At 36.7% G+C, this 25,009-nt stretch overlaps 3 protein-coding genes across 9 annotated transcripts in view; 2 read left to right on the top strand and 1 right to left on the bottom strand.

Annotated features, from left to right (window-relative positions):
* Nucleotides 1–3,459, bottom strand: part of LRR (capping protein regulator and myosin 1 linker 1 leucine rich repeat protein) — a 241,654-nt gene extending 238,195 nt beyond the window's left edge. For 2 of the 7 annotated variants that reach the window (XM_073992000.1, XM_073992010.1), the window contains exon 1: nucleotides 1,994–3,459. In XM_073992000.1, the coding sequence (XP_073848101.1) occupies nucleotides 1,994–2,030 (37 nt within the window). In that variant the 5' untranslated portion in view covers nucleotides 2,031–3,459. The remainder of the gene's footprint in view (nucleotides 1–1,993) is intronic. The other 5 variants (XR_012413407.1, XM_073991999.1, XM_073992006.1 and 2 more) reach the window with 5 other exon arrangements.
* A 4,038-nt stretch (nucleotides 3,460–7,497) lies between these two features.
* Coq9 (ubiquinone biosynthesis protein COQ9, mitochondrial) lies at nucleotides 7,498–16,037 on the top strand. Its single transcript, XM_073989466.1, has 4 exons — nucleotides 7,498–7,659; nucleotides 11,989–12,764; nucleotides 12,830–13,039; nucleotides 15,733–16,037. Exons 1-4 carry the CDS (start codon nucleotides 7,599–7,601, stop codon nucleotides 15,769–15,771), a joined length of 1,086 nt encoding a protein of 361 aa, XP_073845567.1. The 5' UTR covers nucleotides 7,498–7,598; the 3' UTR covers nucleotides 15,772–16,037.
* Nucleotides 7,745–9,998, top strand: LOC141405283 (glomulin). The gene has a single exon (XM_073989465.1). The coding sequence runs from the start codon at nucleotides 8,006–8,008 to the stop codon at nucleotides 9,941–9,943; it is 1,938 nt and encodes a 645-aa protein (XP_073845566.1). The 5' UTR covers nucleotides 7,745–8,005; the 3' UTR covers nucleotides 9,944–9,998.
* Nucleotides 16,038–25,009: the final 8,972 nt, after the last annotated feature.

Raw genomic sequence — 25,009 nt, 5'->3', positions numbered from 1 at the left:
TCAAATGTCTCAAAAGGTCCACACAATTCTGAAATCCTCAAATCAATCTGTCTGCAGATGAAAGTTTCAATTCACATAGGCTGAGGATATATCCCTGAATGTCTCAAAAGGTCCACACAATTCTGAAATCCTCAAATCGATCTGTCTGCAGATGAAAGTTTCAATTCACATAGGCTGCGGATATATCCCTGTCGACAAAACCGATTGATACTTTCGTACTTGTTTCGTATATCCATTACTCATATAGGTATTCTATATACATGTTAGCTATCTATGTTCCAGAAGCGCAACAGGTCTATTTAAATTTCCCAAGCTGTTAGTCCCGATTTACGTTAGGCGATTTTTCTTACGGCAATTTTTCTCGTTCCCTTTTCCGGAGAGTTTTGTTTTCAACACACTGAAAATTATGTCAAATACGAACAAGTAAGAAAGTATCAGTCAGCTGTGATGAATATGTATCATGGCATGGAATATGTGGGGCTATACCATTTTTAGTAACCAAACTTTTTCATAATGGACTCGAAAAATTAAATTACGTTAAACTAAGTTTGAAAGGAATTTTTGAAAAAGTTTTACGAGTTATCTTGAACAATAGCCATTTTAGTATGTGTCGCAGGGTGTTGGAGCTTTTGGGCCATCATCTCAAGAAGTATTGACTTACTCCGGAAAAAATGTACCGTTGTAAATGAGGCCTACTGAAAAAACAATGAAAACGATACGAGAGGAGTTCTTAAACTTTACTTAATACGAATTTTGTGTGGGAGGTTCCCGAAGGAGTGTACCGATATAGTCTATATTTTAACCTGATACATGACTGGATGAAATAATACGATGTGCAAAGTCTGCACCAATCTTAAGGAATAATACGATGTGGAATGTTTGGACCAAATCTATTGCGCCTTCGACAGTTATCGTTCACACCATTTTACAGAAAAATGTTGATCTTCTGTGGGGGATGTACCCGAAGGAGTGGACCGATATGGCCCATCTTCGAATTTGCACTGAGTTTGGACGCAATATTACGATACCCAAAATTTTGTTCGAATCGGTTGAACCGTTCGAGAGTTATCGTGCGCACCAGCCAGACAGACAGATTATGGCTAAATCGACTCCAAATTGTTAGAATCGAAATTCGTCCAAACATACTTGGGGTCTAAAACCGTTATTTCGTTGAGGCACATTTTTGGTCGTTTCAAAGTGTATATACCTTTTCTAGCCTAAAGCCTGAGAATATAACAATATAAAAGAAATCGGCTGAAAATTTCAGAGACTTTCCGCAGGTAAACTTGCCTAGTGTAGATTTGGACTTATTTCTCATATGGTTTGCTACAAGTATTACTGGGTCTCTGATTACCGCAACGTACACTTGTTGTTGCGGATATCGAACTTCCCTAGATTTACACTGGTATCCCTATTGCCTTGGTTGTATCTATTTCGCAACTTGGAATGTCCATATCTCGAGAATCTCGGTAAACTAGCAACTGGTTTGGTGACTTCTGATTGGCTGATACGATGATTTTGATGTTTCAGCCAATGATTTTTTATGTGTGAGCTGTTCCCGTACTTTGTGGACATTTTTGGTATGTTGAAGCAGTTTTCGATTGCTATATATGCTGATAATTTGTTTTATTATTAAAAAAAATTGTGAAACGAAGCCCTAATCTGTGGAAATTTGCTCTACAAAATACCAAAAGTGTTAGTTTTCTTACTAAACTCATTTGAAAACATCCATCTCTGCAATTGCCACCATACTTTATGAAAATGCATACAACCATGCCCAAAAAAAAATATAACGACGAATGAGGTGTTCAAAAACTCAGTTAATGTATCCCCCCATTTCTTCTAAACATCACATTTTGGCAATGAATGGTGTCATAAAACACAGAATTGTAATTTAATGACATAAACAAAACACAAAGAAAAATATTTCCTCTTCGTGGCTGTTGTTGTTGGAGAAATTTGGTTTTAATTGCAACAACTAAACGAAACTCACCATTTAAATCCTTTGTTAGCTGAGAACGTGTCGACATGTTGGAGCCGTTTCTTTGCGAAAACTTTTCAAAAGGGGAAAGTAGTTGACGACGATGATGATGCTGCCTTGCTGCCTGCTGCTCTTAACCAAATCTAATAATGATGTTGAATAAAATGATGCTCTTTATAATGATGATGATGATGTTCGTTCATTTACTTGTTTTTCTTTTTTGCACTTGGATTGGGAATTGTTGTGTTTTAGTTTAAGTTAGTTTATGTCGTTGTTTGTATTTTAATTTTAGTTAGTTGTCATCCATAGTTCCATAATGTTGTTTAATTCGTTGTTGTTGTTGTTGTTCATTTGAACACAATAATGAAGTTTATTTGGGCGTGTGTGTTTGGCTGAAGAGTATTTTGCTTCTTCTTTTTTCTTAATTTCTTAAGGTTACAAAACAGGATTTTGTGATTTTTTCTTTTGGCCTCTAAAGATGATGAATCAATGGCTGCTGGTGCGGTTGGATAAGTTGGCCGGTTTTTTTCTTTCTTTCTTTTGTTGTTGTTACCAACAACAAAACACAGTGACCGACACAGGATTTTAGTTAGGCTCTACTTGGGTTGCGAGTTAACTTGATAAAAAATAACAACAACCACAATAACAAAAAGACACAATATTGTTTCGAGCTGAGCACAACTAAATATAATATTGCTTTCTTTCAACAAAACTTCGTTTCTTTTTTGTTTGTATCCAATTTAAGGGTTTGGTTTACTTTTTATTTCAATTTAATTTATTTTAAAGATGTCTACTGAACTTCAAAACTAAGCATTAAAGAAATAAAAATGCAATTGAATTTTGTATACTTTTTTCGCAACTTCACTTCACTAATTGACCATTTTCTTCTTCTTCACGATTTTGTTGTGTGTACTTCTCCGCCGCCAAGTAATTTCCCCCGCATATCCTATTCCACCCTCTCGCAAAACAAAAAAAACCAACAGCACACACTTTTCAACTTTTCTCTCATTCACAACACACCGCGGAGAGAGCATTAAGAATACACCAAACAAGGGGGGAAAAGTAAATAACACAATGAAATTTTCTTCACACAAAAATTCAAAATTTATATTTGGCCAGATATAATTTTAAAACTATGTTTTATGTTTCAGTTAAGAACTTTTGGTTTGGTAAGAAAATAATTTGCACATTCAAATAATGCAAAATTACAACTCTCACTGACTTCTTTTCTCTTTCACACCGAGCGACAAACGTAAACAAAACTTCCGAAAATTAATTCGATGGTTTCATTTGTTTTATTGGCTTTATTTGCAATTCTTTTAATTTTTTTACAAGTTAACACCTGTCAACTGACAGAGCAAAATAAGGTCATTAGAAGTTATCCCCACTTCTCTATTAACAAAACAATTTTTGTTTTTGACCAGATAATATTGTTCCGATCCGTTGTGTTGTTGTTCCGCAAGATTGCAAGAAACTAGGAATACACAAATCGAAAATGAATATGAAGTCGATATTTATCGAATTTCGATAGATAATAATCGCAAAATCTAATCTTAATCGAAAATCGATTAATGAACTCGTAGTTGCCAGATGGAAATTGACGAATATATTTAAAGCAGCGTTGCCAGTATTCTTCAGTCCCTTGTACCCAATTTCTCAAAAAAAAAACATATTTTATTGAAGTTCTCCAAAATAATCCCCAAACACCAAACATTTTTCAACACACTGCATTAAGTGCAGTGATTTCCCAGCAAAAAGTTTGCATCCGTGGATGCAGTTTAATCAGTACAAGTGTACAGTACATTTGCCGTTGGAGTACATCCTTTCCTATGAATTCACTCATGGTAGAACAAATATAAGGTAAAGTAAATACTACAATCAATACAACTCGAACAACAACCACAAAGGAATTTGTTTTTGTTTGTAACGTTACTGCCAGTTGTATTTGTAAACAAAACAAGGAAATGTCTATAAATTAGTGGAATTTAAAAAACTAATAATTTTTCACATTTGGTTGAATATTTTGGAAAACATGAATGAAAATTCTATACATTTTCAATTTTTATGTTTCCACATCATTCCACTAAATGCATAAATTCTCGCAGAAAGTAGAATTCTTGCAGAAAAGTTTGGGGTCGCTGGAAATTCATAGAAAAAGGAGAAGCTGTTTCAATGTTTTGTTTTAGAAATCAAAGAAGCACATGTTTATTAGGGCTTTATTTTTTAAATTTTAACAAAATACCTCACATATTAACAAACGTTGTATCGCCTCTACAAGCGGGGATTTACTGCGCGGCTTATCGTTCGAACTTGGAGGAGGTTACATATCATTGATATGAAGAAGTCTTTCTGGGAAATGTTTTTTTCCGAATGATATATTTTTTTCTCAAAAAATATATGTCCCTAATGTACTTCGAAATAGAAATAAATGTATAAAATGTCATATGAAATTTGACATTAACGTTACAACCCAGTTCAGTCAGCTGTGTATTGCTGCTACCTTTTCTTATTCTACCATGGAATTCACTTATGAATTTTACAAGAGAGAGCGCAGCTAGGATACACTCCATTTTGCTACCATAGCACATAGCTGGGATGCAGTCCATTTTCGATCCAAATCACTGCATTTGATGCAGTGTTTTGGATGGCATTTAAATGCAGTCTAAAGATGCTATAAAAATGCAAGCCACTGCAAAATATTTCCGAATAAATAAAATGCATTTATTTGGTTAAAACAACCCAGCAAAAAAAAAAAAATTGGAAGTTCTGCAATTGTAGTTATGATTTCACAATATGTTTAGATGCAGTCAAACAGAGTTGTGAACAGTGTGACCAGATCTAAAAAAGTTTTGCAGCTGAATCAGCTTTAAAATAATGCTAAAATAAATATTAAAATGCCGGAAAATAATGCTAAATTTATATATATTCTTGATCAAGATAAAATTCTTAGTCAGCATGTACGTCCGCCTGTGGTAATCACTCTAGCATCCAAAAAATTGAGAGAGGACACTGACATTATAGAACGATGCGTCTTTTGTTTGCAGGCAGATTAAGTTCGAAGGTGTACTATATCGGTCCATGTTTTGGTATAGCCCCCACATAAGGCCCCGGCCGATTGCTATTTTTGGCTTCATGTTCAGGCCGAATTAGCTATGATTTGGGATTCAAGGTTCCAAAAGCTTCACCTCCAAAAAATTATAATTTAACCTTAATATGCTGTTTATATTACAGCTTTTTGCAGGGTTAACCTTCTTTATAAGGATTTGTTTGAAATATAAGCAATGGAATTGACATTTAAAACCCAGTCGGTTTGTTAAATCCGGTTATATATAAACGGGGTATTAGAATTGTCAACAAACTTCTGCATTAAAAGTTGTTAAACTGTCCACGATAATCATTTCGGTATGGCCCCACAGAATGACATCACCAAATTCCTGTCTTTGCTTGTTTTTATCCACATTTTCGGGCAAAATTGCATGTCATTTGGTATTTATAGTTTCCAACAGTTAAAAACTTTCCATCAAAAATTGTGTATATAACCCAAGTAGTGCGCATACCCCCATATAACGGTACCGCCCGATTTCAGGTAGTTATAAGTTTTTATGTGACTGAATTTTTTGACATTTGGCGTTTCCAGTGGTCAAAAAACAGGTCCACCTAAAAAAACTTTGATACTTTTGGAACAAAAATAAAAAATCTAACTAATCCCTATTAGTTCAGAATATATCATGGCTGAGGATATAAAATGCTCGGCCCGTCCAAACTTTACGTTTTTCATTGTTTTATTTCACTTTGTTTTTCACAATTTCATTCCTTTAACCCCCTGTTTTTGTAAATATTTTCTTTTCTTTTGTCAATTAAAAATTATCAGATTTGTTATAAAAAAAGTATTGACATACTTGAGATTTTGTGGATAGAATAATGCAAAATTAATAATTGAAAAATGCTAAAAAATATGCTAAATGGAAATTTTGCGGCTAAATACAAAAAATAATGCTAAATTTAGCTGTCAAAATGCTAAAATGGCCACACTGGTTATGAAAAATGCACCCCGTTCGATACATTTTTTAAGCAGTTGCTGTAGAGATCTCTACAGAAAAAAACAGTTGGTTGATCCCTACACATTTCTTTAAAAGAGAAACAAGTGTGAATTTATTTCGAAGAATTTTTTTAATGGTATGTTCCAGTACTGCAAGAATCTACTAATTTTTGCTATATTTTTCGATAATAAGGAAAAAATGTTAACGTAGTAAAAAATAGTAGCTTCTTGCAGGTTCTGGAACAGAGCAAAAATAAAAAATACTAACTAAAGTTGGGAACATTTTGGTGGTAATTCACGAGACGAAAATGTTTAATGGAGTGGAGTTGGAGTCCATGTCGAAAGCTGAACTAGTGATGGGAAGGCAACATAAAACAGCTTTAGGATGATGAAAGAAAATCAGATGCGCTTGGATTAAATCGAGAACGATGGAAGTAAGCTCAAATGTGATTGAATTTAATGGAAACTTTTTTTAATTTGTGTTTATATAATAAATTTGTGTTCTTGTTTTACACAAATAATAAATGCATTTTATTTATTTTGGGATATTTCGCAATGGCTTGCATTTTAATTGCATCTTTGGACTGAATAAAAATGCAATCCGAAGAGTGCCTTTAAATTCAATTCAAAACACTACATAAAAAGCTGTGATTTGGATCGAAAATGGAGTGCATCCTAGCTGTGTGCTGTGGAAGCAAAATGGAATGCATCCTAGCTGCGCGCTCTCTTGTAAAATTAATAATGGGTACTTTACACGATATGTTTTTTACATATAGCTGTGTTCCAGAACTAAAAAGTTTTTACAAGTTTTACGACTTTTACACATTTTACTCGAAAAAGCGTTCCCGTACACAAAAAAGTTGTAAAATGTTCACTTCTCTTTAAAAAAAATGGCGCTGAATGACGCTCTCTTTAAAAACTTTTTACACGACAAATTTGGGCGAGTAAAAAAATAGTAACATGGATGCCGGCGTCTGATTGGCTGGTATGCCGACTTTGACATTTGTTCCAGCTTTTTTGACGTTTTTTCCATTTTTGCGTTCCAGAACTTTTTGAAAAAACTTTTGTGTGACATCAATTTTTCTGTCTTTCTCTCTTTTACGAGTTTTACTATTAAAAAGTACGGGAAGAAAGCTATGAGTTGTCACTTTGCATATACATTTTGTATTGGAGAAGTGACAACTCATATGTAAAAAACATACAGTGTAAAGTACCCATAAGTGAATTCATAGGAAAAGATGTACTCCAACGGCAAATGTACTGTACACTTGTAGTGATTCAACTGTATCCGCGGATGCAAACTTTTTGCTGGGTTATTAACGTTTGTCAAACGTCTACTGTGAACCACCCCTATAACACTACTCATTTGGCATTCATTTCAAATTGGAATATGCTAATAGTGCACAAAATAGCATCACTGAGGTCTATTTTGACGTTTAGTTTTCTCTCTTAAATTTGGCATTCTAATAAGATTTTTATAAACAAAACACTCTCTTTTTCTGCTGTGGCTTCTCTTTCCGCCGTATTTAGTTCTTATTTACCATTCGAAAAGACGTTTGTGTTGTGCTGCAGTTAAAAATGGCAAATTTTAGCGCTTTAAACAAATTTATTAAATTACAAATATTATTGAATAACAGAAGTAAGTTTGTCAATAAATATTTAATTAATAAGTTAAAAAAAATAATAATGAAAACATGCCAAAGATAAACGTACGTTATGGAAGTATTTCACAATGTCGAATTCATGGTGGTTGGTTCTTTCGTAAGATTCTTAAGATTCTTTCTTGTTGTTTCTTTTGCGTGACAAATAAAGAGAGCAGAGAGCGTGTTTTCACGTATTGGCCCATTCGCTGTCAGTTTGAGATTATTTTGTTAGTAAAGTTTGCAAAATTAATTTGCATTAATTATTGCATTTTCTGAATAAAATCAATTGAAAATCGTTAAACAATAAGATATTGGATACAACCACCACAAGGTCACTGAAAAATGAACGAAGTCCAGGAACATGACAATTCCATGTCAGATGAAAATGAAGATGTCAGCTTTGACAAACCGGCAGATTCAACTGAACACGGAGAAAATCTCAAGGCTTTGGTTAAACAGTTGGTCAAGGAACGCGAATATGAAGGTGTAGCTCTGTTATTTACCAGCGCAAATGAGGCACCGCGGAATGTGGCTTTGCTACGAGAAATTTCCATTGATTTGTACAATGATGTGTGTAAAGATTATCTCACCGAAGAAGTGTACGAGCAAGATCCAGAACTTTACATATGTGCTGAGGAATTGCTAAAAACGATGGCTGTCCATGCTCCACCAGAATCCTTGTTAATGGAATTACTGGAACTGGTGGAGGAGAATATGTTTGAAAGGGTCTTCAACTCGGCCTTGAGAGCTATGCAGGTGATTCTGTTAAGACTTGGGGATCGTAAAGCAATGTCTTTGGAATTTACCCTCAATTCGATATGGACACGCCTAGCCATGTTACCAGAACCTGAGTATTTATATGTGGGGTATGATGAAAAGGAGAAGCAGTTGTTGGAACAAGACGAAGATGTGCAAAATATTCTGATGCACTACATTACCCTGGATCTATTTTATCAACCACTTATAGCCGATATCTGTGCCAAACCTCGAAGTGAAAAGGAAATATTTCGTAATTGTAAATACGGCAAAAGACGTAACATAATGTGCTGCTTTCTGGTTGATGTTATGGGCAATCCTTTCTCACTACTAGATTTGAGCAACAAAGTGGAGAGTAAAACCAACACCTATTCACTACAATGTGCCCGTTCTCTGGTACATGGGGTCATTAAATGTGTACCAGATCCCTATTTCTTCCTTTCGTTCGTGGAGACAAAGTCAAAATGGAAGTCAAAAGCTAAGAAAAACGATGGACTAACTGAACAAAGGGATGGCAATATATTTCTAAATGAAGATGATTTGCCCCTGGAGAATTTGGCAATTTTCTATTATTTGGTCATTGCTGAGGGCATTGGTGCCTCTCACGTTCCACGTGTCTACAACCCCATGTACGTTTGTGAAATGACTATTTATTTGGCACAACAATTACTCGGAGAAAAATTTCCTGCCTTACATGACAAAGCCTTGAAACTGGTCGACAAATCCCTCGACAATTTGGGAAATAGAAAGATACCTTCAGCCGATTTGGATCTGGAAATTCACAAAGCATTTTGTAAATCTCTCTGCCACTTGGTAGGATTTTCCTCCCAGACTCATATACGACAACATGGCATAAAGGTGCTGCGCAAATACATTTTGTCGTTCGATGATGAGGGAAAGTATTTGATTTTGAAAAATCTAATGGCCACCGTGAATCATCAAGGTTTATGCGGCTATTTGGGTACCATTTACAAGGATTTGGTGGCAGAAGCTTTGCAATCATCATCTGCCCCACTGCCCACCTCATTTACTGGTCAAGATTTTCGTACAATATTTCTACAGAATATTTGTAAACTGCCACAAGGTGTTGAAACGGATCTTATTGAGAATTCGGATAAAATCATTTCCACCCTAAATGCCTTACGTTTCTTTGCACTGAAAGATGCTGAAAATCGAACTGGATTTTGGTCATTTACCAAGGACATTGAAAAACGGTATCTAACACCTTTGCGTAAGGGTTTAGATTTATCGGAAGCCCACTATAAGGGGGAGCTGAAAAAGGTACAAGAGGGTCGCGACACGCCCATCGATATGGAACAATTAAAAATGCTGGATATTGCTGTGCAAAATGACACCACCGGCGCTGGTCTGGATTTCCAGCTGAGTCGTGATAAAAAACTAGAGTTATTAAATCAGAATCTTTGTACATTCGATTTGATACGTAGTCTGTTGGGACGTGTTTGTGAGTGTTTTGATAATGCTCCAAAAGAGGAAACTATGAAATCTAATGTTTTAAATACGTAAAAAAACGTAGCCTAAAGAAATACATGAATAAATGTTACTATTTTTCTAAAGCATAGAGAAGCGGTAGTTTTTTTTTTAACAATTATTGTTGGGTGAAATAATGATTTCCAAATGCATTATTATACTCTACACCACATTGTGGTAAGGGTTATTATGTCGTTGTGCATTTGTATGTAACACGGAAAAGGAAACGAGATCACTTTCTGAGTCGATTTATGCATGTCCGTCCGTCTGTCCATGTGTTTTTGTAATCAAAGTACTGGTCGCATTTATTGTCCGATTCAAATAAAAATTGGGTGATATAATTGTTTTGGCCAAAGGACGAATGCTATTAATTTTGGTTCAGATTTAGATATAGCTCCCATATATAATTTCGCCCGATTTGAGGTATTTAGTGCACCAACCTCGCCTATGTAGGTCCAATTTTGATGAAATTTGAAATGTGTGACGGAATTTGCTGTAAAAAATGTTGGCCAAATTGTATTGAAATCGGTTCAGATTTGGATTAGCTCCCACATATATTTTCTCCCGATTTCATATACATATTTGACCAAACACAAAATTGGACAGAAATGTTGAAGAAATTTGGAAAATATGACGCAATGTTGTCTAGAAAAAGTTTCTCCAAGTTATATTGAAATTGTGGTGGTGTGGGGTATCATATAGTCGGGCCGCCCGACTTTGATCCTTTCCTTACTGGTTTTTTGCGCAATTATTAAATTATGTTCCTCTATTTTTTAATTTTTGTTTTTTTATTTGAGCGATGAAACTTCTTAAAAAAAATTCCAACACAGATTGATGTCAGACAAGGGTGCTAGCAAAGGTGAATCGATTTCAATTTATCGTCCGTAGCAAAATCTCTTGAGTTGCCGATCAGCAGCATGGTTTCCACAGAGCAGAACAGCGCTGCACGCTATATCCACACATCGCTTGGAATGTACGTACGTTCCGAGACATCATCACTGATGATGTTCCGACTGCTGCAGCTGCTCGCCATATACCTTTCGTCGAGCCAACCCCAGAGGGAGTTGACACTGGAAGTTAACAGGTTGGTAGGTGAATATAAGTAGAACAAGAGGCTTAATCATCTGAAGATTTGTAACAAGTGAATTGTGGGCAACGGTTATGTCGCTCTCGAACCCTGGAACAATTAGATCTCTTCCTGCCGTGGAGAAACCACAACAACTCACAATGAATGATGTTGCAAATGTCCTCAGAAACACAAAATCATCCAAAGCCTTGGGTCCTGGTGGAATCTCCATGGTAATGCTGAAAGAGCTGGATGAGCCGGGAGTGGAGTATCTCACTAAAGTTCTCAAGTTGACGTTAGCCACTCTCATTGTTCCCGAAGTCTGGAAAATAGGAAGCCAATGATACCAACAAAAGTGAATCGTACAGGTCGATTTCGCTTTTGTCGCCCGTAGCTTTACAGAGTACAGAGAGAGAACAGAGTTGAATGGCATGGTCAATGGTAGCGGAATTCCTACCACAAACTACTCCGAAATTCTAGGGGCCAAATTCGACATCACGACATGAACGTCTGCGCATGAGAACAAGGTCCTCAAGTCCCTAGCCGGCAGAATTTGAGGCGCAGATAAAGAAAAATTGTTGACAATATATAACGCGAGAGGTTGGTATGGGTTAATTTATGCGGCGACTGTATTGTTCGCGAATATAATTGCAATTTATGGAAAAATATTCAAACCTGTCAGATTGCTTCCCTGAGAACTGCAACAGGGTGCCTACTCATGTCTTCAGTGGATAATCTACATGAGGAGACAATGATTCTTCCAGTACAGCAACACAATGGCATGCTTTCGTTGCAGTATTTGCTATGATGGTACCGTGAGAGCCACTCTAATCACCATCTGCTGACTATGCCCGACACACCTTGGCATATTAGGAAGGATATTCGTGCTGTAGAGAGGGAGGCCCAACGTTTCAAGGGCGAACCCGCTTCAACCTCTTTTAATTATTGTCTAATACATCATTTATGTTAACATAAAATGTTCTTTTAACAATTATAATTTTTTCTTTTATTTTAGATGTAAATCTAAGCCATATTGCCTGTCGTAGCTTTATCACCTCACCAGCATTGGCCAGTTGTTATCAAAAGCCCGATCAGGAAGTCTACAGCCATGACTTGCAGCAATCTCAGCAACAATGGAACTCTTTAAATGCTGGCTATACGTCGAAGAATTCGCCAGTTGGTCGTTGCTCGCTAAGACTTTCCGCCAACATACAACCTCACCACAAAACCACCACCACCCAATGTCGAACATTTTGTACAAAAACCACAGAAAGCATCGATGACTTTAGAGCCCGTGAAGAAAAACGTGAAGCTGAATTTGAACAACAAGAAAAAACGAAAAGTCAAGAAGAGGACAACGAAAGAGATGCCAAAGCTGAAGCGGTGCGTATTAAAATCTTAGAGGCTGCCTTACAACATGTTCCCACTTTGGGCTGGACACGTAATGCCATTGTACAGGGTGCCGAAGATGTGGGTTATCCCAGTGTGGTGCATGGTATGTTTCCTCAGGGTGGTTTCGATTTGGTCTCGTATTTCAATGGCAAGTGCAATGAAGAATTGTTGAAAATCCTCAAAAAAGAAACGGATGATGGTAAAAAGGAAATCGGTAACCCTTTGGAGTTTTTGGTGCGTTTTGTACGATTACGACTTGAGATGATGGCACCGTATAAGGGTCAATGGCCTCAAGCTTTGGCCTTAATTGCTTTACCACAAAATGCCTCCACAGCTTTGGCTCAGGTTTTAACTTTAGTCGATGATATTTGTTATTATTCTGGAGATCGTTCAGTGGATGTAAGTAGAAGGTTAATCGATGTATGCCCAATGTTTGGTAATATTTTGTTTCCTCTTCTTCATAGATTGGTTGGTACACACGCCGCATTGGTCTGGCTAGCATAATGAAAATGACAGAGCTGTATATGCTACAAGATCACTCACCAGATCATCACAAGACATGGGAATTCTTGGAAAATCGTATGGACGATGCTGTACAACTACAAATGACACTAATGAAACTTGGCGGTACAACATCCGGTGTTCAGAGATCTTTAAAATCGGCTTTTACAACAGTAAGTTTATGGTTTTCGTTAGTCCGGCTCCTTATAAGTCTTACACATTACGAAGAAAAATACCTTAAAGATGCAGGATTTGAATGAATATCAAGTAGGTAAAGGAAAGTGGCAGGCCTCTGTTGTTCCATTACGTATTGATTTCTGGTTATTTGAGAAGTTTAGAAGTTTAGCGGGCAAGATTGAAAGAAGTGAGATAGGGGTTCAGTAAGTAATGTTTCGATTTGGTATCCTATGTCGAATATGTAAAGCTCGCCATTCTCCTGTGTATTGAAGCCGGGATTGGAAACCCAGAACAGCCTAACTACTTCTATAGCGATGGTCCACGATTATATGTCCTTCCATAAAGCTTACAGCAGACAACCTATTGTGTTATATGAGGTCAACATTTTTATGCAACGCAAGTGCTGCTGGATAGTGACTTGAAGATCTTGTTCCTACTTTTCAGATTTCCGCAGATAGCTGCTGATAAGCGGACGACTTAAACATGCTATCGAAGGTTAGGTTGGGTGTTGTAATAGTGTTTTTACTTTATGTTTGGGAGTTCATTTTTCTGCTTACTCTGGCTCTGGGTCAATCTCCAGCTGTAGGATTTTGGCCGCTTCGATGGGCTGTAGCCACAATGCCTGTAGCCACAATGCCACAATGCTGTAGCCACAATGCCTGTGCTGACGATGGGCAGATATTTTCCACGGTGTCATCTTGATCTTGACCTATATGAATTTAGACGGTTGTACCATCCCGAGCCTTGTTGAGCCATAACTACTCTAATTTGTCATGGCAACTGACTCTCCTCAGCTGCAATAGATGCGAGATGATCTCCGAGGAACGCATTCACACGATAGATGTTTATTGCAACTGTGACTGCATCCGTGTGGGGGCTATTTATACCTGATCGGTATGTTGATCCAGGTGTTTTATCTTGTAACATTGGACCTCTCTTTCTAGATCATGAAGATCCCTCTAGACATGTCTGGGTTGGTCCTATACACCATACGGTGATTAGAGTGGCTCTCAAGATAACACCCGAGCAATTACTGCAAGAAAAGCATGCCATTGTGTTTTTTCGCGTGGAAAAACATTCACAAATGACATCAGGGAAGGTACCTCACGTTAAGATCGTACAATTATCCGCATACGTTACGAGCTTAATGCCGTCTGGAGGGGGCGGAATACAGGAGACGTTAAACAGTTCCGGAGATATCACCGGGCTTTGACTTCTTATTCCTGAATTCCACGTTCGATGGCACCCACACGTATAATTGATTATCCAACGTTTCAATATTGGCCGGAGGGTTTTCTGATCGATGTCTTCAAACAGGGTGGAGTGCTTGACAGTATCAAAGTTTTTTGATATGTCAAGTGCTACCATCTCTCACACGGCTTGATCTGATTGAGTCTTTGACTAATAAGTGTGGAAGTGATGTGCAGGGCTGTTGTCCTGCTGTGCTTGTAATCGGCAACTACTATTTCTAACGCAAAAGCGGGAACTATGTGGGTGGCTAGGTAGTTGGTAGTTTTGTTGTTTTTGAGTGCGCAGCTGTTTTGTTATAGGCAGCTCCTTCACTCTATGGCCAGTGGTCCATAGTGTAGTTGGTAGTGGGAATTGTTCTATCGTCGACCTGGACCTTCCGAGGCATTGTCATCTCTTCAGTCCATGGTTTATACTATGGCTATAGATTTAGTGGTAAACATTTGTATTTTTCTCGGTTAGATTTATAAGATAGGAGTTTAAAAGTTCACAAATTTATATTATGGTACCAGACGCCAAGATCGATTAATATCCAATTACGTAACATTCGTGGGAATACAGGAACTCCCCGTTTCACTCAACGGAGCTTTGAATTATTGTTCATGAATTCTCGACTAATATGTGTGGAGATGGCTTTAATTGTTTTTTGTGAAATCCACGATGATGATAGTCCGCAGCTGGACTGAAGCCTTTGCTACTGGCGACAAAAGTAAAATTGTTCAGACCACCATGCCCCTTTAACAAACTTCGAGAACGATGAGGGGTGGCTATCGAAAGGTTGAGGATTTTCAAGACTCCGTCAGTGCTCAACACTTTGGACGTGTTAGTATTTCGGATGGCATTTGCAACATAATTAATAATGAAGTGTGGTGGTACCTCTTCGGCCGGAAGGGATCTTATGTTATATATCGTCACCTGAAATGCTCAAAGACGTAACCCTCAACGTAACCCTTTGAGGGTTATGTCTTTGGGCATTTCAGGTGACGATATATAGCCATGTCACTCTCGGGATGCTCGACAAATTGACGGCAAAATTAACGTATACACCTCCTTGAATTTGTCAAGGTAACGTAGATAAACGTGACTTAAATCCTATCCTCCTTTTTCCCAGAACACGAGAAAGGTTTAACAGTTTTAAATAGTATACTAGAACAGGTTGCAATGTTAGAAGACTTCGATGAATTATGTGTCTTCGTTTACTCAAAATTTGTACAAATTGTTACTGGATGCTGTTCGTTTACTCTTCAGTACAATACAAAAGACCTTAGTCGTTTGCAAGAAGTTACTGGACTTGTACAAATTATTGAGTAAACGAATCATCATGGATCACAAAATCGATGAAAAAAACATAGAAACTATGTTTCCATTATGCCTAAAAGTATGCTTTGAATTCATGAAGCAATTTAATTAACTTCTCATGTCTTTTATTATTTCGTTTCAGGCTCGCAGTATATTGGGCTTAAACTACCATAAATCATAAATATGTTTTTATACAAACATTACTTACACTCAATGCAAATGGACACACAATCCCACTGGAGTAACCATAATATATGGTTGCTAGCACCTGCAATTCCTACTTTCTAGTTATGTCCAAAGTTTGTTATTTTGTTGGTTTTTTATTATTATTATTAAAATTTTATTGCTTAATTATTAACGGTAAGACCCCCTTCTTGTCTTGAATACAATTGAAACGAATGATGTTGATTTGAAAAAATGTAAATAAATGAAATATTTTGAATTAAATGGTTGTATTTTTGAGAAATTATCTTCATTTTATACTAACACCAAAAGATACTATCACCTGAATGGATACTATCACCACGAGCAATTCACCATCTCATTAGTTCCCTTATTGTTTTGTTTGCGGATATGCTCCGCCGTAGTTATTTTTCAACAACTTCTTCAACAAACAATATTTTACACCCAAACATCAATCGTCGGCTCTTCCCAAGATCAGAGAGTACCATTCCATGGGGCATGGGGGCTATATCAAAATGGGGACCTATGTTCACAATTTTTGGCGGAAAAGTTTTTCACCACTGGGAACCCTAAATGCAAAATTACAACCAATTTAGGCCAAAGACGTAAAAAATAACTTCCAAATACCTGAAATCGGGCGATACCGTTATAACGTGGACCTATGTCTATAATTTTTGGTGGAGAAGTTTGACTTCTTTGAATTCAGAATACCAAATTATAGCTAAATAAAAAAGTAACTAAAAACGTCCAAGCACCCGAAACCAAACAAGCTTTTTCAACGCTAAAATACCAATTTACATCTAATGAGGTCTGGAAAATGAATACTAAAAACCCTAAATGCCAAATTATTATTATTATTTTCTATGAAAATGTAGCTACAAACCTCAAAATAACTGATATCGGGTGGTACCAATATATAGGGGATATAACAAAACGTGTACCAATATAGCCCATATTCTAGCTAGGAGTGTTTGAGAAAAAGAATCCAACATAAGGGCAAGGTCAACATTTCGTTGGTAAGCTCCAACAAAGGAGGTCTACTCTAAACATGGTGTCATTAGATAGCGCAGAAGAGCGACGCTCTTTGAAATCTAAAATAAGTTTCGGTTTGTTTTGAGACCACAACCTTCAAAATACCGAAAATCGGGATGCACCCATTTACGGGGCCTATATGAAAACAAGGACATATACTGATAGTTTTCTCCAGAATGCTTTATACCCGCATCGAAGACCAAGTACTGACAAATTTCGAGTAGGCAGTTTTTTATACCCAACGAAGACTAAATGTAAAATTTCAGTCATTTCGTTTGGATATTGATAGCACAACCTTCAAAATATCGAAAATCGGCAGGTACGCTTCTATTGGAGCTATGTGAAGACGTGGTACTGATAATTCTCTTCTGTAGTATTTTATACCCCAATCCAAGACTAAATGCCAAATTTTATCCTTCGGGTTGATAATGACGCTGAAACTTTCCAAATATTGAAAATCGGAAAGGACCGGTATATGGAGGACAAATTTCTGGTGGAACGTTTTATACCCACACCGAAGACTAAATTCGAAATTTCAGATATTTTGGTTGGCTATTGAGGCCAAATCTTCAAAATACCAAAAAACCGGAGGCACCCTTCTATGGGGGCTAAATGAAAATGTGGACCTATACTGATAATTCTCTTTTGGAATGTTCATTCATTTCGGTTTGATAACGACGCTGAAAACTTCAAACCCCGAAAATGGGGAGGGACCATTCTATGGGGGCTATATGAAGACGTGAACCTTTACCAACAAATTTCTGGTGGAAAGTCTTATACCCCCACCCATGGTAGAACAAATATAAGGTAAAGTTAATACTACAACAAATACAACTCGAACAACAACCACAAAGGAATTTGTTTTTGTTTGTAACGTTAGTCCCAATTTACATTAGGCGAGTTTACTTGCGGCAATTGTCAGTTTGATGGAGAGAGAGGTGAGGTATATGGTAACCCTTTGCCTCTCAACACCCTCTCTCACCCACAAACTGACAATTGCCGCAAGTAAACTCGCCTAATGTAAATTGGGACTTACTGCCAGTTGTATTTGTAAACAAAACAAGGAAATGTCTATAAATTGTTGGAATTTAAAAAACTAATAATTTTTCACATTTGGTTGAATATTTTGGAAAATATGAATGAAAATTCGTTACATTTTCAATTTTTATGTTTCCACATCATTCCACTAAATGCATAAATTTTCGCAGAAAGTAGAATTCTTGCAGAAAAGTTTGGGGTCGCTGGAAATTCCTTGGTGTAAGAAAATTAAATTAAATTAAATTCGCCTAGGGAAATTCATAGAAAAAGGAGAAGCTGTTTCAATGTTTTGTTTTAGAAATCAAAGAAGCACATGTTTATTAGGGCTTTATTTTTTAAATTTTAACAAAATACCTCACATATTAACAAACGTTGTATCGCCTCTACAAGCGGTGATTTACTGCGCGGCTTATCGTTCAAACTTGGAGGAGGTTACATATCATTGACATGAAAAAATCTTTCTGGGAAATGGTTTTTTCCGAATGATATATTTTTTTTCTCAAAAAATATATGTCCCTAATGTACATCGAAATAGAAATAAATGTATAAAATGTCAAATGAAATTTGACACTAACGTTAGAACCCAGTTCAGTCAGCGTGTATTGCTGCTACCTTATTCTACCATGACCCCCACCGAAGACTTAATACCACATTTCAGGCATTTCGGTGCGATACCGAAAATTGGGAAGTACCGTTCTATGGTGGCTATATAAAAACGTGGACCCATACTGATAATTCTTCTTTGGAATTGATGCTGAAACCTTTAAAATACCGAAAATGGGGAGGAATCAAATGGAGTTGATGGGGGTTATATGAAGATAAATTCGGGTGAAAAGTTGTATACCCCAAACAAAGACTAAATACCAAATTTCAGCCATTTCGGTGGGATATTGAGGCCACAATAGGGTTATGACTTTTTGACATTTTTTTCAAAAATGATTTCCTGTAGTTAGAATGAATGAATTTTTGCCTATTAATGTCAAAAATAACATTCATTTCATTTATTATGAAAAAAGGTTCCGCACAAACCACTTTGAAAAAGAAAATTTGATGAAAAAATTCTATGAAATGAAAAAAAAAATTCTCAAAAAATTATTTCCTGTTGCACGAATGAATGGCCTTTTGCCTATTTATGACTAAAATAACGTTTATTTAATTTAAATTTAAAAAAAGTCCCGCACAGACCACTTTTAATTTTAATGACATATGAAATAAAGTTATATATAATATAAAACAATTAAGAAAAGTCTATAGTCGGACGGAGCCGACCATGGGATACCCTATACTAGAGTTGGCCAATCTTGTTCCCGGAGCGGATCGATCTTTCTAGTTCCTTTTCCCAAAAGGAACTAGTTCCTTAATATAGTTCCATAGTTCCAAATAGTTCCGAGAGCGATATAGTTCAATGAATCTTTCTCTTTCATCGTTCTTTTTGTTTCCTTCGTTCCAAATAGTTTCGAGAGCGATATAGTTCCATGAATCTTTCTCTTTCACCGTTCTTTCTGTGTCCTTCGTTTAAAAATAGTTCCGAGAGCGAAATATATCGTTCCTTTTGTTGGAATTGACATAATAATAATAAATGAATTGCAGCGATGTTAGGTGCATGACATTTATGTATGTTTATTTGCCAATTTAAAATAAGAAAAATTAACGCAACGAAAAAAGATCGACGTAGGTGAGATGATACATTAAAGGAACGGGGTGAACAAAAGGAACTATATAAACTAAAGGAACTATATAAAAGAAAGAGCTGGATATAGTTCTAATAGTTCCTCATTCGGAATAGTTCCTTGGAACTAGTTCGTTCCGGAACTACACAACTCTACCCTATACCACTATCCCTGGACAATCGCTCTCCACGGAACTTCTTTTCAATGATTGTGAAAATTTAATTATCAAATATCAGAGATGTAATGTATAATACTTATGACCAAAACCAAAAAGTTATCTAGCATGACAAAGACATTTTTGTAGCAGGAAAGGAAAACTTAGTTCACGTAAAATGTAATGAAACCCACTTATGTAGTACTACTACTTCCGTTGTTTAACCGCTACGTTATTGAAATTTTTACCAATTTCACACAAAAGTTTCAGTCCATTTAACCCGCTAAGTATTATCTGATCTTCACGTTGGTTTGTACGCTTCTTCTTCATCATAAACTCAAACTTTGTTTAAAATTTTGCCGGTTATTTTGACCTACAGAGCCGCTACAAAATTGGTTAAAATTTTGTTTTTGGTCCATTTCATCCCCTGAACATTTCACGATCATCACCAAAAACTAATCATTTCTATTCTGGCCCAAACCCAACCTCTTTAAAAAATTCGTTACAATCGGTCCAAATTGCGGCCTTAAGCTTGTTTACAATTTTTAATGGACGGACACACATCGCTAAATCGCTTTATCTCGTCGAGATATGAATTTCGGCATACCAAATAAGGGGTCTAGGACGAATATTTCGTGGTGTTACATAAACTTTTGGAGAGACAATAAGTAGCATGGGATAAAAATGTGGTTCTCTACACAGAACCCATTATATATTAGGCAGTAGGCCCGTTATCTAGCAAACACTTTATTGCAATTTACATCCGATTCGAATATTTTGCCAAAACATAGCTTAAATTCTAGGATGGGCCATATCGGTCTACTCCTTCAGGTACCTCCCGCACAAAAGTTCTAAATTTTTGTGTAAAATGATGTGATATGCAGATTAAATCGGGTTCGAATATGGACTATATCGGCCCACTCCTTCGGGTACTTCCCACACGAAATTCGGAAGAAGTGAAGTTTAAGAGCTACTCTCGGATCGTTTTGAAATTTTTTTCAAAATGGTTGTTCCTTTACGACGGTAAAATTTTTTTCGGGCGCAAGTCCATACTTCCGAATATAATGGCCTAAACTCTCCAAGAAACTCTGACCGCACGAAATAAAATGAAAAATCCGCAAGATAACTCTCGCAGGGGTTTTCTGATTAGTTTAAACTTTGCACATTGTATAATTTCACCCAGTCGTGTATCAGGTTGAAATATGATATATATCGGTCCACTACTTCGAGTACTTCCCACACAAAATTCGGGAAGAGGAAAGTTTAAGAGCTCCTCTCGGATTGTTTTGACATTTTTTCAGTAGGTTGTAATAGCGGCCCCCTTTACAAAGTTAACATTTTTTCCAGAGTAAGTCCATATTTCCTGATATAATGGCCCAAAAGCTGCAAAAACCCTGCCGGCACATACTAAAGTGGCTAGTGTGCAAGATAACCCTCAAACTTTTTCAAAAATGTCTTACAAATTTATTTTTTCGTAAGGGTAAGGTTACTGTTTACCAAAAGTTTGTTTTTAAAAACGCGATTTTTACAGTGTTTTATTTAACTTGCTTTGGTGTCCGTTTAGTTCAAATCTGGTAACTCATTTTTAACACAGATTTAGATTTACATGACTATGGAATCAAAACCGATATTGGTCCATTTTTATAGTGTTTGAACTGTGTTTTATTTAAATTGCATTTCAAATCTGGTAACTCAATTTTGACACAGTTGCAGTTGACCAATCGGACTAAAACTTTGCACACTTTTCAGATTTGGATGACAATACATGAATATGAGCCCATTTTTTCCTACAGACCCCATATAGCGGTACCACCCGATTTCAGGTGTGTTGAGGATTTTTTTCTTCGTTTTTGCCCGAATTAGCGTTCATTCCGTATTTGGGATTTCCAATGATACAGACATTTCCCCACCAAAAATTGTGAACTTAGGTCCAGGTTTTGGAATAGCCCCCTTATAGCGGTACCACCCGATTTTAAGTATTATGAGGATTTTATCTTCATCTTCAGGCCGAATTGGTTGTAACTTGGCATTGGGACCCCCATTGGTACAGAAACTTCCTCACTAAAAATGATGGACATTGGAACAGTATTTGGTATAGCCCCCATATAGCGGTACCACCTGATTTCAAGCGTCTTAAGGATTTTAGCCCTCGGGGGAGGCTGAAACCCCTAGAGAGAGCGTCGCAGGTGGCGGATGGCGAATGCTTCCCATATGCGGAGGGTGGCGGATTTACCAATACTTCTCGCACATGGGTGGTAGGAGGGAAATCAAATACCTCCCGCGGACCAAACAGCACGGAGAGAAAACTTCGTAACAAATCATGGAGCAGCGTCTGTTCTCACATTGGGCGGCTGCAAACAGCGTCTGAACTCCAGAGGAGCGGCTTATAATATAGAAGGACAACTTTAAACCCTTCAGAAGGCAACGGGAAACCACTGAAGTAATTATTTCCCTATAAAAACAATAAAATATGCAAAACGAAAACCAAAATACACGGCCCTCAGTCTCCGGCCAAACGAGGGTGCTAAGAATCCCCGGAGGTAAAAACAACAAGAAGCTGAAAATTGGAACCTGGAATGTCAGAAGTTTGTACGAAGTTGGAAAATTGAACAATACCATTAATGAAATGAATAAGCTCCAAATTGATATACTTGGTGTCAGTGAAACATGGTGGACAGATAGAGGAGAGTTTAAATCCCAAAATGCTATGGTGTATCACTCAGGAAATATGGATGGAATACACAGGAAAGGTGTAGCTATTATAGTCAGAAAAGACATAGCTAATAGTTTAGCTGGCTCGATAGCGATGTCAGATAGAGTAATGATGATAAAAATCACAGGAAAACCATTAAATTTAAACATAATTCAAGTTTATGCCCCCACATGTGATGGAAATACTGATGAAGTTGAAAACTTCTACAATGACATCAACGAACTGATAAAAATGACGAAATCACATGAAATAACGATTATTCAAGGTGACTTTAATGCCAAAATTGGAAGCGAGAAGGTATATGGTATATCAGGAAAATATGGCTTGGGAGAAAGGAATGATAGAGGAGATAGGCTAATAGAGTTCTGTCAAGAAAACAATCTGACTATTACCAACACACTTTTTCGATTACATCCCCGAAGGCTCTACACATGGAAATCGCCACAAGATAATAGAGGAAACATAGTACGGAACCAAATCGATTTTATAATCATCAATAGACGTTTTAGATCCTCTGTGACAAAATGCTCAACCTATCCAGGAGCGGACGTACCCACAGATCACAACCTACTGATGATGAATATGCGAATAAAATTGACAGTAATCCGAAAAAAGAAAACATCCCGTAAATTGAACACAGAGAAACTCAAAAATCCAACAACAAAAAATGAAATCAAGCACCTCCTAAACCATAAACTTGAAGATATTGATGTGAACGATATGGATAATGTATGGCATAACGTCAAAGAGACAATTTGCAATGTAGCAAACAACTCCATAGGAAACAATACAAGAAAAAATCAAGAGGAATGGATGACAGATGAAATCATAAAACTTCGAGAAGAACGAAGCAAGTATAAAAACGTAGATTACGAAAAATATTGGGAAATTAATAAGGAAATCCGCGGTGCGACACGGGCTGCAAAAAATGTATTACTGAATCAAAAATGCCGAGAAATTGAACACCTTAATACATGCATGACGACTTCAACCTACATAAAAAGTTGAAAGAAACGGCAGGAATTTACAGAAAAATATCTCCAGCAATTCTCGTAGATGAAAATAACCAGCCGATCTTCGAAGCAACTGAAAAAAAGAATTTATGGAAAAGATATATTAAACAAATGTTCACAGATGAAAATCGATCAGAAAATATAACCGACTTGAATGCTGACGTCACTGGAACCCCTATTACGAGATCTGAGGTGGAACAAGCTCTAACGTCTCTAAAAGACAAGAAAGCAACAGGGCCCGACGAAATCCCCTCAGAATTACTGAAATTAATAGATGGAAATAATATACAATTTATAGTGGAATTACTTAATCACATATATAATACCGGACAATATCCAAATGATTGGCTAATCTCAACCTTTATTGCAATACCGAAAAAATCAAATGCAAAAAAGTGTTGCGACTACAGACTTATTAGCTTGATGTGCCACATTCTAAAATTGTTTCTTAAAATTATCTATAAACAGATATATGCCAAATGTGAAGCTGCTATGGGAAACTCTCAATTTGGGTTCAAAGAGGCTATGGGTACCCGAGAAGCCCTTCTCTGCATACAAGTACTTGTTCAGAAATGTAGAGATGTGCAGAAGGACGTTTTTATATGTTTCATTGACTATGAAAAGGCTTTTGACAACGTCCAGCACGATAAATTAATGACTATTCTGAGAGACATTGGTATTGAAGAAAAAGAAATAAGATGCATACAAAACCTGTACTGGAATCAGAAAGCCCGGATAGAAGTAAATGGCGAACTAACTGATGAAATATCAATATCTAAGGGGGTCAGACAAGGATGCATCTTATCACCTCTGCTGTTCAACATATACTCACAAAAGATATTTCATGAATCGATTGAAACTGAACGCATAGGTATAAAAGTGCATGGAACATTAATAAATAATATTCGTTATGCTGATGACACCACACTAATAGGTGGAATCCTATCAGGATTGCAAAAACTATTAGATAGACTTACATGCGTAAGCGAGCTATATGGCCTTAAAATTAATATAAAGAAGACAAAATATATGGTAATCAGCAGAAAGGATCAAAATTACAATACAATACTCAAAATAAAAGATGATACAATCGAACGCGTTAAAAACTTTACATACTTGGGAACACTGTTGAATGAACAATGGAACATGTCAAAAGAAATAAAACGGCGTGTGGAGTTAGCCAGAGGTGCTTTCTACAAATATAAGAAAGTTCTTACTAACCATGACTTGAGTCTCTCGACAAAGACCAGATTCGTAAAATGTTATATTTGGTCCACATTATTATATGCAGTAGAGGCGTGAACAATAAAAAAAGCTGATGGGTTCGCTTGGTCTTTATGCTACTAACGACTGCAATCCCACTCATTTCTCCGCTACTGCTAACACACTTCTCGACTTATTTTTTGTTAATAGCCTTGATAATGTGCTTCTTTATGACCAAATCTCTGCTCCATGTTTTTCCAAACATGATTTATTGTTTCTCACATATAGATTTAACATGCAGGAAGAAGAACAAACATACTCTTTTCGCGATTATAGAAGTCTAAACTACATAGACTTAGAGGACAAATTTATGGAAATGGATTGGAATAAATTGTATGGTATAAGTTCCGTAG

The sequence above is a fragment of the Musca autumnalis genome, unplaced genomic scaffold (assembly GCF_047663935.1).
Source record: "Musca autumnalis isolate F117 unplaced genomic scaffold, ASM4766393v1 scaffold_5, whole genome shotgun sequence".
Lineage (NCBI taxonomy): Eukaryota > Metazoa > Arthropoda > Insecta > Diptera > Muscidae > Musca > Musca autumnalis.
Note: the sequence above shows the minus strand (reverse complement) of the source record. Positions and strands in the feature narration are given on the sequence as shown.

Bases quoted from the DNA above. Each gene is read 5' to 3' on its own strand.
- Coq9 (XM_073989466.1), top strand. From the start codon at position 7,599: ATGGCAAATTTTAGCGCTTTAAACAAATTTATTAAATTACAAATATTA. The intron at 7,660-11,988 runs GTAAGTTTGTCA...CTTTTATTTTAG, and splicing joins AATATTATTGAATAACAGAA to ATGTAAATCTAAGCCATATT. The intron at 13,040-15,732 runs GTAAGTTTATGG...ATTTCGTTTCAG, and splicing joins TAAAATCGGCTTTTACAACA to GCTCGCAGTATATTGGGCTT.
- LOC141405283 (XM_073989465.1), top strand. From the start codon at position 8,006: ATGAACGAAGTCCAGGAACATGACAATTCCATGTCAGATGAAAATGAA.